We start from the raw sequence: 15,475 nt of genomic DNA, 5'->3' as shown, positions 1-15,475 counted from the left end.
AGAAAGCTCATTGGCTCAAAATTTTTATCTCTGTAACAAGTTTGTTAAATATTTGTAATTTATTTTAATAAATAAGGAAGGATTATCAGTTTTCACTCTTGGTTCTGCTTTTGCGACTAGCAAATTTCAATAGCTGTGATTTTATATAGAAAAAATTTGAATGTATTTAAATTTTATATGTGTTCTGACCAGTGAGATTCATTTTAATTTTAGTTTGGCAACCAAGGTCAGGATTTAAAAACAGAAAAATTACTTTAATATTAGTTTTTGTATGGTTAACAAATTTTAAAGTTGTGTTTATAGATGAGTTGACCACTTCATAAACAATCCTGCATACAAACTTTAATTAGCAAGCATAACTTAAATTTTAATAAGTATCATTAATGGAAATATTTTATTTTTGGAACAGAAGTATTTAACTTAAAATATTAGGTTGAAAATTGTAGTCTTTCACAACGGCAAGATAAAAACCAAATTATATTATAAATTAAATAGTTCCCTTTCACACTTTTATTAAAGTAATATTCAAAGTTCTAAAAATGAGCTTTTATACAGGACGATATATAAAACAGTTGCCAATTTAACCTTATAGAACTAGGCTCCGAATTAGTAGAAAAAATAACCAACTTCAACCTCTGAAATTTTAACTACTATGCCGGCTCATAGATAACAGTTTAAAAGCACAAAGAACAATACAATTATCTCAGCAGTGAAAAGGATAAAAACCTACACTACTTTATAAATAAATGATATCTATTACATAGTCGATATCGATGACTAGTCGATATCTAGTCGATAGTCGATATCGATGACTACTTTACAAATAAATGAGGTATCCCTACCTCAAATTAGGCAAGCAGTTCTGAAAATAATCGCTATAGAACAAAAGTTTTTTTTTAATTTTTAATATTCAATATCCAATAACATCCAATGTTAAAAAGGATCTTCACATAGAATGAGCTACCTCAATAACAGGTACCAGTGGCGAACTGGCTGATTTTGACCCAGTCGGCAAAAGAATATTTTGGCCCACCTCAGTAAATTAAAAATGTTAAATTAAACAGTACCGGATCTTGATTCTTCCAAGTCAAGCAAAGACATTAAACTACCGCTAGTTCCTATTTTCCTATAAGTTTCTAAAGTTTTAAAGTTCTAAAAAAAGAAAATTATGAAACGTAAAGTAAAGTTAACACTGACACATTTTTTAATTGCCTTGAAAGGATACTAATGGTTGTAAGTAGGATTGCCAGATTTCTGAAATGTTCAACCGGAACATCAGAATGTACCCCCCCCCCCTCCCTGCCACACAGTGTTGCTGGTCTTCAAAAGGGTACACTTACTTTGGCCAGTTTTTAGAGTTTTTTTAGAGGGCAGTTCATTCTCAATGCTATGAATAAATAGTTACTAATTATGAAACAAAACCAGGAAACATTTTATTTCTTACACATTAATATTTACAGATTACTTTAGTTGAAAGAAAGACTTTAAATGAGGGATGAAAAATTGAATAATGTTTACATTGGCTAGAATTTTTTCGGTTTCAATCTTGTTGTAAAGATCTTTACAAAAGCTAGTTCAATACTAGTTTTGAATGTTAATGTTACAAAGGATAAAGAGTAATTGCCCAAAAGAATCCTCTACCGTTAATTATTTAAAAACTTTTTGGACATCTTTTCTCCTATTTATTTTTTCCGGGATACCGGCATTTTATCTGAAAACTGGAACTGTCCCAGTGGAACTGGGACGTCTGGCAAGCCTAGTTATAAGTCTGAAAAGGCACATCTTTAGGCTTCTATACTGACAACATAGGAAGAATCAGTAAATCAACCCGGAAAATTTTCGAAATTGGTTGAAAGTTATAGAGAGACCTAAGGAGAAAAGAATCGGGAGAAGAGGTTCTAGTTCCCTTCAAAGCGATATTTTTAAAGTAGATGTCAAAACCGCAATTTTACAATTTTCGGTAACGTTAGAGAACAAGAAAAAGAAGGAGTTCCCCCACGATTTTGTTTTTTTTTTTTATTTTTTTTTCAAAATTAAAGTCTATTTTAGTCTATTTTTGTTTACAATAGAATGTCGGAGGCTCTTCCCAGAAATTCTCCGAAATGGGGAGTTTTAGAAATGCAATTTTAGGCTACCCTTGATAAAATTAGTGGAGCCGGGAAGCATGGGGAGCTCTCTACAAAAGCGTTTGGACTTTGAACTATTAAAAAACGCAAAACTATCTTTGGTTACGTTTGAGAGAGCAGGAGGCTCAGTGATCTCATTTGGAAGCATTTAAAAACTCCCATTTTAGGACATTAGTTACTACATTTAGTTACTACAGGGAATCCAGAGACTTTCTTTGGAATTTTTCGAGATTGAAAATTCAAGAACATAATCTTATAATATGCTTGGAAACATTAAAAGGAAAGAGGACAGTTTTCGCGAGCGTTTCACCCAAGATTTTTTAGGAGGGTGCCGTGCCCTTCTGCTTTTAAGCTAACTGTTGACCCTAAACTGAATCAACCCTCCTTGCCCCTTAAAAGTTTAAACAAAACTGTACAGAAGCGAATTTTTTAACAAAAGGTAAAGATTCACACAAGCCTGTTCTTGAATCATCATTTCCTTGTTTCAATCACTTATCCACAAGAATCTGATTAGAAAATATCTGAATGTTTTTTGCATTACCTTTAAAACTAAACATCAAAAAGCTTTTTAATATTTTAAAAATAATTACTATCGAAAACACTTGAACTTTGAAAGCACCTATACCAAAAAGTAAAAGCACCTTTTTTATTTGACAAAACTTCTCTTAAAAAGTACCCTTTTATCAGAAAGCGCACTGCCCCTTTTTTGGTCGGAGGGAAACACTAGTTCCCTCTGAGCATTTTTTCTGAAACTGAAATCAATTTTAGGCAGATAAAAGGATTACGGAGGTCTCCCATGGAAATTTCTATTAGTGAAATTTCAAGCCATCTTCAGTGACTTTAAGGGAATAGCGAAGAGTCGAAAGCTTTTTCTGGCAATTTTTCGATATTTAAATCTGGAAAACACAAATGAGGGCCTTGATGCAGGAACCAAGAACCAGGTAAGTCCAGGCTCACTCATTTTTGGTAAGACCAACAAATAACATCAGTGTCCGCTAAAAAGGGAAATATCTTTCGTACATTATTTACTAAATAGCAGAGGCCTGATCTTACATTTGTGTCTCGTTGTTGCACCAATCGGAACATCTATATTCTCCCCAGGCAAAAATGAATTTTTTTTAAAAAAGGGAAAAGTTCGGACATAACTGGTTCTTGCATCAAAATTCTCAGTGAGTTTGTTTTTTTCAGTCAAAAGTTCTACTTTTAGTCACTAAAATTGATAGAATAAAAAAAAAATGGAGAGAGAGAAAACTTGCACATTTTCCAAATGCTTAAGTCTTAATTAATTTTTTTGTCTGATTTTGAAAATGAGTGGTCTTTATGACGTCACAAGTGATGCACTTTGGCGCATCTCCACTAGTGTGCTGATTAAATATTGCTCTTTGTGGTAATGGCATTAGTGAATGTTATTTCATCACTTGTGATGTCATGTGCAGAAGCGTAACAAATGAAATTGCACAATTTAAAATAATTGATAAAAAATATTAAACTTTGCCATATAATTTAAATAATGGGTTATAAATCCTATGTTTTTAAGCATGCTCTTTCAGGAAAAAAAATTTCCTTTTAAAAATTTCAGAAACAACCCCATTGTTGGCTTAGGACTATCGTTGGTGCCTTTAGGACAAAAAAGGGACCTCATACCTGAAATACCTTAGGGACCTCGTTAAGTCTTAATCTGTCCCTGATTACAACTAATGTAGCTTTAAAAAAAAGCCTTGCCCCCCCCCCTGAACGCAATCCCAAATCCGCCTATATTCAGGAACTCTCCCATCTAAGTTGAAATTTTGCCCTGTTTCAGATTCAGTTTATCGTAGTGCAGACTTGCTTTCCCGTATGCGATTCTGAGATGAAAATACTCGTATAGTGATAATTTACAATAGACCAATGAAATATCTTGCTAACTGACAGCATTTAGCTGAATCTATTACAACCAGTGAATACCAGAGGCATGTACAGAAATTTTGGGGCCCTCTCCATCTTGTTTACCACAACGCCCCTACATACATTTCACCCCTCGTTTAAAAAGTTTAGGGCCCCCTTTAGGCTCAGAACCGGGCCAACAGGAGTCCCTCCTTCCCCCCTCTTGTGCATGCCCCAGCTCATTTGTACCAACACCCAAAAGCATGACCCACACATTTATGGCAGGTTCGGGGACGCTTTATCTAATGGTGCAGGCCCCTTGAATTTCTGTTAATAGATGTACTAATACCAGTTTTTAACCTTATTTTTCGTCCCGGGCCCTTTTTCAGGCCACATCGGACTGGAATTTCTCTGGCCCCCTCCCGTTTCTTCAATGTGGGACCCATGGCTCCCAGAGCTCTAAAAACTAGAGAGAAAGTTGATAAGAGAGGTAAGCATTTGCACGTGTGAACTTTGGCTACATTCTTTGGTCTCTGCTTAGGATGGAAAAAGAACAAACCTGTTTCCAAACGCTTTTTTCACATAGAGAGAACTTACATGCTTTATTTTATTTTATTATGACACTTTTAAAATGTTAGGTGTGAATTTATATGTATTAAGTTCAATAAAAAAAAATTGCTGGAAGTGGCCCACTCGGTGGTTGGCCCGTCTAGCTGACCTGGCCAGTCCGCACCTGACAGGTACTATATAGTCTCCCATAGGATACCTGTTATGGTATCCTATAATCTGTAAACTAATTTTAACACTAGTGAAGTCAGTGTTTGCATACTACTGCAATCCCACTTTTTAGCTTACTTTTATGTAAAAGTAAAAGAAGGAAAAACAAAGCATGAAAGAAGACTTAATACATCTTTAAAATTATCGCTAAAAAAAAGGTCGAAAATAAATAGAATAATTAAATAAATTGAAAAATTAGAAAGTAGGGTTTTGAGGTGGGGAAAATGTGCGTCTGTCGATATGTGTGTCTGCCCCTAATAACTTTTCAGTGTTAATCTGTTTCGAACAAACTTTTTTGTTCAAAAGTTCCTGGCGAGGACACCTCATTCCCATATTTCACTTTTTACTTTGAACAACTTTTCGTTCAATTTTGAACTGTTTAAAAAAAAATCTTAACATTAGCCCTTATGGGGAAATTTAAGGCAAATATATATCCCAAACTAGACAATTTTGCTAAAAACAAACTCGGTTGGAAAAAGCTCTGGATGAAGAATGTGTATAGAAAAGATCTTTTTGATTTTAACAACCATTTTTCAATCTTGAACAGTTCAACATAACTTACTTTGGTGCCTACAGGGAAACTTAAAGCAAATACAGATACCGAACATATAAAAACATTTTCCTCAAACAAACTTTTTTGGAAAAAGCTCTTGATGAAACATATGTTTTAAAAAGTTTTCTTGATTTTGGTATTTTTTTAACAGTTCAAAAATCTTTAACATCAAGGACAAGGCGAAAATATTATTTATTGGCACCGAAAAATTGAGAAAAAAAAAATGCAGATTCTGATGGCATTCTCAAATTTTGGTTTCAAGAAACATAAAACAAAAGTTATTAATCAAAATCGAAATATCATATCGCGTAGACTTAACATGAATGCAAGTCAGAGATAATTATAACTGAATCAAAATGAAATGAATTTAAAGCGAAAATGTTTTTACCAGGGCTACAGAGTCAAATGCAAAATGACTGACTTTAGCTCTGACTCAGAGTTCAGGAATTTTAAAGCCTCTGACTGAAAACTTCTTTTCCACAAAAACAGTCTGACTGGGACTCTGTAAGTACTGGCACAGTTGAGAACTTATAGGGAAAATGACACTCCTGACTCTTGGAATTTTAAAATCTTGACTCTGATGCCTTAGTTATTACGGTAAAATTATGATTGTTGATATTCATTTTTATTTTCATTTTGAAGTTTTTACTTATTTATTCTATTTTTGGCAACAGGAAATGAAAGGAAATTTGAAGTCTAATGTTGTTACAGAAAGAGCTGTGCAGACTTTTTTTTTTTTTCTGATGCTGAAAATTATTTTTCAAGATTGTTTTTATTATTATTTATTTATATTCTGAAGAAAAGTACATTTATTTACTTCTCAAAACATTTTTGGCAACGGGGGGGGGGGGGGGAATAAAATCCGATATGCTTTATTTTGATGAGCTTTTTTTTTTCTTTTTTGAAAGCTATTAAAGAACTTTTTATACCAGAAAGTATGCTTATTTAGTTCTGGACGGAACTTCTTGTTTTGTTTTATTAAAAAAATATCATTTTCTCTAAGATACTGAACTTTCTGGTTAGGTATATTTGTTAAAATTCATTACCAATTACCTTCCAATCCTCCAGTGTGATAGTTACAATCGTTTGTTTCATGGCAGCTGGATTTCTTTCTCGTCTCTCATCTTCATTTACTGCTTCTGTAGAAAAAGAAATAACAGAAAATATTTAAATGCTTGGTTTTTGGCTAAATAATGACTTTATCTAAATAATACTTTTATTTAATGTAATAGAAGAAAATTCTCAATTGTTCCTTTATTGAGTTCCAAAATTTTCCCCGATTCTATACAGTAGAACCTCACTTAAGGGACACCTCTATTTAAGGGATTTTTTCTGGCCCCAGTACCTTTGCATAGGGACCTCCATGTATTTGCCTCTAATTAGGGACAGTAACAGAGGAAAAAAAAATATGTACAAGTGCATAAGAAAGAGTGAATTTAGTATAATTCAAGTTTCACTTTTCCTCTAAAAATTAATTGAGGAGAGTTTAATATTAACATATGTTAAAGAAACAAGTATATATTGTAAAAGTCTTGCTGAAAGTTACATGCATGATTTGCCCACCCAGATATTTATTCAAGTAGACTCAGCGCCAAAGGAGAGGGCACAAAGACTGACTAGCTTTTTATATACAAACTGAAATGTGAACACTGATTGTAATTCACAATGTCTTGCATTGTAAATGTAAATTACAAGACATGAAGCAAATTCATGCATTGAATTACTTTAAAATAATTGCTTTATGCTGCAAAACTTTGGACATATCAAATTTTTGACTTAATTGTAATTAAAGAAATATGAAAAACTTCAAAAAAATCATTAAGTGTGAATTTTATTTAGTTGTGAATGAAAAATGAAAAGTATTTAATATAAAATAATAATAGTTAATAATAATAAGTTAATAAAACAATTATACTGAGTTAACACACTGCATGCATAAACTAAAATACCTCCAAAGAAGGGACACCTCTATTTAAAGGACATGTCTGGTCCTATTAATGTCCCTTATTGAGAGGTTCTACTGTATTTTCTTGACTGTAACACAGTTCTATTGGGCAAAACAACATTAATGTAGCACAAAAATGAAAAAAAGAAATGGGGGGGGGGGAGTGGAATTCAGGCATGTCTTATGATCACAGGGGACCTTGTTATCAATGCAAAAAAGGTAACTTATAGATAAAACTCTTGTACTGTACTTTATAACAATATTTCATCGTTTACATTTATGACAAATACAGACATAGTTTGGTACAAATAAAAAATTATGACAGCCACTCTTCTCTCCTCCCACACAAGCTGCAGCAAGGGAAACATTAGTAGAGGTCGAAATGTGGTGCAAGAAACATATGAAGCTGAAGTTCTAACATTCCCAGAAACCTATTGTGCTGGGCATTACATATTTCTTTGCTATTTTATGTAAATAAATAACTGTAAAATAAAAATCAATCACAAGTATGTTATTTTATAACAAATAGAAACTGGTAATAGATGAAAATTTTAAATAATTGAGATTTCTCTCCTTATTTGCCAACAATGAACTTGTTACAAATCACGTGAATAAAAGTTTAGAATTATATTTTTAACATTCATTAAAAAAGGGTAACTCTTATTGTATATAACTTGAAAGTTTCAAACAAATTTCACCATATGCAGAAAAAAATGTTTTATTTTTTTATTGCTAACAACATTTTAAATGTACCAGTAAGTATTTACTACCGAAATTATGAAAGAGGCTAATTCGGTTTTAAATTAACGTGTATGGTAATTTAAATCCTCCAAAGACAAGTTGGAGCTAAGATTACTCTCGATCAAGTCTTCTTTAGGGAAAAAAACATCACCAGTCTCTCTGTTTTGATGCTATGACGCCACAGAAAGACACATATTGTCCACTCAGAGCAACAGTAGGATATCTCAGTGTTATTTCTAGGATTAGATGGCTTAATGTTGCTCTGAGCCAACGATATACATATGTCAAACTTACAACCCCCTTTCTTGCTGCCCCTTGGGTTAAAAATTGATAAACAATATTAAAATATGTCAGACATGACTTGTTTGAATAAGTTCTTGATGAAAAACATGAGCCCTAACAAAATTAAAATATTTTCGTGAGAGTGGCTGTTACTCAAATTTAAAATTGAATTCAATAGCTAATTACTTAAATATGGCAATCCATTTTCATCAGCAATTATACGAACATGTCCTTCCTAAGAGAAAACAAAAAAAAAGCTTCAAATACAATAAATATGAAGAAAGTACAATATGGGACGCCAAATCCAGAAGGCTCGGACCAGCAAATGTTCCTGATTTTTGATTCTGACTTGAAAAATTGCCAAAACTATAGTTTGTGCAACATTTTGCATGTTTTTTCTGGCTCGCTTTTTTTTTTTCCACCCTTGATCAATCTCAAAGAAATTATTCCTAAATATGCGTAAAAAAGTCAGGGATAATTTGCATTGGCATGTGATTTGTTGAAGTTGCTTTTTATTACTGTGAAATATAGTGTGCCAACCAATATAATAAATAAAACATATTTATAGTAAAATTAACTTTGTATTTTTCCTCACTAATCTTTGTATTGCATACTGATGAGAAACAAACATCGTTAACTGAAAGTAGATGCAAACAGATTGCTGCTCAATTACAACAAAACAATTTATGCATGGCACATGTCATCGAAGAAGCTTGAAAATAAACTGCAAGTACTGAATTTTCAACAAGTAATAGCCGAATCAACAATTTTGAACATTTAAGCTAAAAAAAAAGAATTCTTTTTCTGAAATATTTGGAAAAAAAAAAGATAAGGGTTTTAGGTCTTCCGGATTTGGAAATTGGGGTCCCATACTAAAACAGCAAAATACTACATACTGAAACTTTCTTTTTAAAATGAAGAGAGAAAACAAAGTTGCATCAAGTTGGTTGCACTTTAAAATAACATGAAAAAAATGCAATCAAGCATACTTCCTTTTAAAAATAACATCGCAGAACATTAGAGCAAGTGTGCAATAAGAGCTACGCAGACACAGAAACCTGACACTTATATTTTATATACTTGAAAAAAATATACACATTTAAAACTTTATAGATATTTTTCAGGCTACATTGTACCTTGTTTTAAAAAATTGATAGCGAAAGCAAACAAAGGAATATAATACTTCAGGAAACTGTTATTTGTTGGTACTGTGAAAAATGGAAAGAGCAAAAATTTGAAGGCAAATGTGTTTTGACTTCGTGATCATTTTGAAAAACTAGATATAAATAATTCTTATTTAAAGCTAAGATAATTTCAACATTAGCCATTTAGAGTTGCGTTCAAATGGGCCTTACATTGGTTAGAGTAAACAAAGTATTTATTGCTTTTCGTTCAATGTAATTGTATGCATTACGTTAAACTAAACACCATTATACAAAACTGATGGTTTAAGCAAAACTATTACTGAGTCGGAAATTTTATTCATTTCATCCCTATTAAGCACTTAAAATGTATTCGAACTCCGATAAGCTATATTTCAGATGGCTTAATGAATATATTTAATTGTAGATTACGTCTAAAGAAAGAATGGTATAAACTTGTTCTTCCAGAAAAAAAATAGAAAATTGGTTTATCGAACACGCTGAGTCCGATTATGGGGGTATAATATTTTGGAACTTTCTAATTTTTGAGATACATGCAATTGAAATATATAGCATATAACACGGTTGCCAACCTTGGATAAACAGTTTGAGGATCATCTGTGGTGACTTTGAGGAACATTTAAAAATTTTGCCGAACAATTCGATATTTTGTATAAAAATCAATAAAAAAACTAAAACCACTAATCTAAAATTGTTTTTCTTCTTTGATAATCATTTTAAGCACTAGCAATAAAAATAATTGCGGAGAAAAATAACTTCTTTGCGAAGCTGCAGAGTTTTGCTTTTTTTGCAGAGCATTTTGGCAACCCTGCATGTAATAGTATATTTCAATGCTGTAAGTCTTAGTGTACAGGACAGGATCTGGAAAACTTTCATATAACTTTAAAACATTAGATTTGAATTGGAGCTACTTCAAAATGGACACTGAATTTAATATAGGAATTGAAAACTAATACATTATATAAGATAATGACAATTGACTACTGTAAGTCTTAAAAGCATTACGTAGAAAACTACAGAGACATACACCATTGAAATATACTATTATATATTATATGTCAATTGTGTATATCTAGAAAACGGGAAAGTTATAACAAACTGTACCCTCACCGTTAGATTCAGCAGCTTTGATAAAAACAAAAACCATGTTTCAAACTTTTCTCCAGCCACTTTAAGTGGATGGTTTTTGGATGGCAATTTTTTCAATAATTTGAAATTTGAATTAATGTACATTTTAGTGTTTTAATGCTTATGGATTAGTTTGAGGGAAATAAAAACTTTTACTGCACTTTAAGATTTTGTCAATGCTTGATAGTATTGAGTCAAATATAATCTTATTATAACGCTCTCCAAAATATGCAAAATTAAAAAAGAAATAACTCATTGGTAAAATTAAATTATGAAAGGTATGTCTTTCATACAGCTTTCATTCAAAAATAATATAACAATAAACATAAAATATCAAACCTTTATAAGCAATGACATAATAAATATATTTTCAACTGTTCTTGAAAATGATGATGGATCAGTCACAAATTCAAAATAACAAACCAAGCCATCTAAGAAAAAAAAAGAGAAAGATTTTAATCTCAGCATTGACACAAAATTAAATAATAATATTAGATAAAATTTACATGGAAAAATTTTTTTTTTCTTTCTTTTTTGATGTTTATTCATTTATTTTTCTAAAAACAAAATGCATAAATTTAATAGAAGTTTTATCAGAAATTGAACAAAGGTTCAAGTCAAACATTTCTCTATGTAGAGTAATAAACCAAACATATGACTCTTGTAGATTTTTAAATCAAGCTAAATGGACTATCTTGATCTTAGTGTTTCCCAGGTCAAAAAGGGGGCGAAGTGCTTCCTGATAAAAGGGCACTTCTAGTCAATGAAAAGGGCTCTTTCTCAGAAGATTTTTTTTTTGTAGAAAATGTGCTGTTATTATTATTATTATATATATTTAATGCACAAAAATCGTAACTATTTTTCCAAGAATCATTTTCTTAAATAACAAAAAGCTTTTTCATGTTTAAATAATTATGCTAGAAAATGAGTAAATTCAGATTTATACTCAAATTAGATATGAATCTATCAATCGAAAATCAATGTCTTGCAATAGCAAAATTTTGGTTTGAAAACTGATCTTCTCTTCAAAATCTAATGCAGTACAACCTTGATTTCTCTTGAAAAGGGTAAAAAATTAGATGTATCGAATTTTCAAGTTTTCAAGGTTGTGAAAAAATTACAAGTCAGTCTTACAATTGCACATACATACGATACATTTACATTGTACTATGCGACCACTTTGCATAATAATTGACAAGTTATTTTAAAATTAGAAGCAATTTCAATTTTCTTCTTGCATCTACAGACTTCAAAGTTCAAATTTTATCTTCAAGCACATTCAATTTAAGCTTTTCATTAGCCATCTTTTACAGTTAAAAAAATGCAGAATGATGAGGAACCTGTTTTCACTTTAGCTACGAAAAATCCACCCCCGTCCTGTTCTAAAGAAAAGCACAACTCTAACTTTGGGGAAAAAACACTGAAATAAAAAAGGCTACGGCATCCTCTTCATACTCACACTCCTTTATAACCTTGCCCGAATCCCCTGTTCTTATACTTTCCAGGAACAGGGAAGTAAAACAACAAGCAGATGCCTCCAAAACTAGTTCTGCAATAAAAATGGCAGAGGAAAAACAGCAGTTAAAAGTTGCTTCTACGCGAAAATTTCCACATATCAAGGGTTTCGAAAAATAAGTTTTGAGACAACAATGGAAAACACATTTGAATTTTTATGTAAAATGCAGGGGGACATTTTTCTTTCCAGATATCAAGGTTTGACTAATTATATTAAAAGTTTTTTTTCTGCAAATTATATGTTTTGTGAAGAATATAGACAGGGTAAATACAAATTTTCAAATCAGAAATAAAGTTTTGTGTTATTTAAAGATACAATTAATTTTATTTTTATCATCACTATCAGTATTCTCATGCCATTCTAGTGGACAAGAGAACTAAGGCAGTTATACTTCTGGAAATTTATACAGAAGATTTTCATTTGTAATTAAGTATTGTTTTAAACTTCAAAGCATTCAGAAAATGGACAAGGAGCCAGAGGTTACCTTAAAAAGGGGCAGGTGCTGCACCCTCCTAAAAATGCCTTGCCGGGGGGGGGGGGAGTACACCACTACTTTTTTTTCCATGACAAGGAAGTGGAAATTAAAACTATCACATTTAGCAATATTAGAAATTTTTGCAATCAGATAAATTGTTTTTTTCCCTTTAATATATTAAATGCAAATAATTTGTGTGTGTGGGGGGGGGGGGATGGGGACTTATAAAAAAAGTATCTTGATAATCTTATTATGACAACAAAACTCCTATAAATTAAAAAAATATTTCATTTATCTATTATTTTTTTGAATTTGTTTTAAATTCTAAGCAACAGTCATTTTGTTGATGATCTGCACAGAAAAATCAGCAGAAAAAAAAAAAAAAAGAAGTACCATCCTGAAGATGTTAACAGTTTTTTTTTTCTTTCACAAAAGCAAATTTGTAACACAGTCATAACATGGTTGTTACTTAGAAGCATCAATGCGATTTTTGAAGAATCACAACAAAATTGAGGAGGCAGCAACATATGAAAATTCAAAACAGATTACTGTACATGCCTCTGCAGTATCAATTAATAACAGATTTTTAAAAAAAAATACTAAGCACTTTTTATAATGCACTCAAAAGGACAAAATAACTTTTCTGAGTCAGGAAGGACATTTAAGTATTCCTGTAGTTTTCAATTTTTCCAAGAAAATGACACCACAAACTAAGAAAAGTGCGGCTCAAGTCATGTAGAGAATTTCTTATCATTATCTAGCTTTCATAAATTTCAGTGTTGAAACATGCATTTTTTTCTGGGAAAGTTTGGTTCGAAATGACTCAAGTCATACTTTTCTTCATTTGAGGGGTCATTTTTCTTGGAATAATTGAAAACTACAGGAATACTTAAATGTCCTTTCTGACTCAAAAAAGTTATTTTGTCCTTTTGAGTGCATTATAAAAAGTGCTTAGTATTTTTTTTAAAAAATCTGTTATTTCATTCTTTTTAATGTAAATGTATTTCAGAAATAGAATAGTGTTCCATCACGAAACTTCACCTTATTTCTTCACATAAATGCTCCGTACTAAAAGGAAATAAACCAATATACGGGCCTAAAACTTTAAGCAGTTGGCACTAAAAATGAATCCTTGTTCCTCTCTAGGAGTCATTTGTGTGCTAATTTAATTGAAACTATCTGAATATTAAAGATATTTGAATTTGAAAGGAAATTTGAATATAAATTTCCCAAACTAATTTATATGTTAAAAACATAAATTACTCATGGTAAAGATCCTAATACGTCTCTGTACTTAGCCCCATTATCAATTATTTTCATTGATGAGAACATTTCATGTTTGCTCTAGAGAAGCCTTAATTCAAAATGTTCATTATGATTACTATTAACATTGCTGTTGCAAGCAGGGGTGATTGTATTCCGGTATTTTACCGGATCTCCGGTATTTTCATCTTGATTTCCGGTATCTTCATCTTCGAAAATACCGGAACTCCTTTATTTTCAGAAAAACCCACTTTTGTAAAATTTAGGTCGATGTTTAATGAAACGCCGAAACTACCAAATTGAAGACGTTTCGTTTGATATAAAAAAAATAGCTACCGTCATGTCTCATGTTTTGCAATCTCTATGGTAATTACTGAAGAACAGCTGTGGTGGGAGATGGAATAAAGGCTGGATAAGAAGAGGAAGGAGGGTTACTTGATATTTTCCCCCTTAATATTTTCTTTTCAAGATGTCTAGCATTTCTCTGTTGCATATCTTAATATGCAGATGATGTAAGTAGGGGTGCCCATTCCCCCCGACTGCGATGGTACCCCTCAATATTATCAAGCCCCCTCTTCCGTCAAGAACTGCCACCCACTAATAAAAAGACTTAAATTCTTCTAAATTAATTTCTCCAAAAGTTTCTGTGGTATAATCTGCCTCATGATCCCCCCTCCCCACCCTCCCCGATACAAACGCATGAAAATCCTTGCTATATCTATATTATTAGAATAAATTGCTAAAATATTTATTCACCAAGATGGCCTATGGCTTTTTCCGGTTGCAGATGCTTATGTAATAGGCTTTGCAGTCCCGCCCCCTTAAAATGTTGAATTTAACGACCTATATGTATCGAAAATATCGATATTTGGAGAGCGATATATCGTGGTATTAAAATTCGGATATCTCCCAGCCCTACTGCACAGTGATCATAATACATGCTGCCCCTTTTGCATCAAACTTGTTTAATTCTGAAATCTTTATGCACTTTTAGTAAATGAATGTTTTTAATGGTTAAGGATTCAGATACAATGGAGAAAAATAAAACATTCTTTGAAAATTTTTTAAAAATTAGAAAAATTAAAAGAATTTAATTCTTTCCATGCACATGGACGTATTAAGTCCAATAAAAACTTCGAGTTTTAGCCCCAACAAATAATTATGTATATAAATAATGTGTACATACACGTAATGTTTATATATGCCTATCAAAACATTTTTTCTTCTTGGGGAAAAAAGTTCAGGTATTTTTTCATGGAGTCACAATCACCCCTGGTTGCAAGGCAACAAAATTTGTAACAATGGGTTTTATACTTAAACATTTAATGGGGAAATTACACGAAATTTGCTGTTTTCCATCTTAACTGAAATAATAATTTTATTTTAGAATTTTAATTTTTCAGCATTAAGTTGTACCTTAAGATTAAGCAAATCATTTAGTGAAATTCCAAAGTCTCTAAGTGGTCTAGTTGCTGAGATATAAGCAAAACCAGGCCTCAGATTTCTCTGTGACAATCAGGCCAAGTATAATAAAAGTGCTTAAAAATAGGCCAAAAACTGAGAACTTAAAAGACACGAAACTAACATGAAAACTATTTTTTCTATTAGACAACTTTAGTAATCAGATGAAATTCAAAGACAAG

At 31.7% G+C, this 15,475-nt stretch overlaps 1 protein-coding gene across 1 annotated transcript in view; it reads right to left on the bottom strand.

Moving 5' to 3' along the window:
* The window catches only part of LOC129229802 (EP300-interacting inhibitor of differentiation 3-like), a 58,017-nt gene that overhangs the window by 1,839 nt on the left and 40,703 nt on the right, over positions 1–15,475 (bottom strand). The window contains exons 7-9 of the mRNA XM_054864179.1: positions 10,918–11,009; positions 8,474–8,522; positions 6,373–6,458 (exon numbers count right to left, since the gene is read on the bottom strand). Coding sequence (XP_054720154.1) covers positions 6,373–6,458; positions 8,474–8,522; positions 10,918–11,009 — 227 coding nt within the window. The remainder of the gene's footprint in view (positions 1–6,372; positions 6,459–8,473; positions 8,523–10,917; positions 11,010–15,475) is intronic.

This window comes from Uloborus diversus, chromosome 9 (genome assembly GCF_026930045.1).
Source record: "Uloborus diversus isolate 005 chromosome 9, Udiv.v.3.1, whole genome shotgun sequence".
In the NCBI taxonomy this organism is placed as follows: Eukaryota; Metazoa; Arthropoda; class Arachnida; order Araneae; family Uloboridae; genus Uloborus; species Uloborus diversus.
Note: the sequence above shows the minus strand (reverse complement) of the source record. Positions and strands in the feature narration are given on the sequence as shown.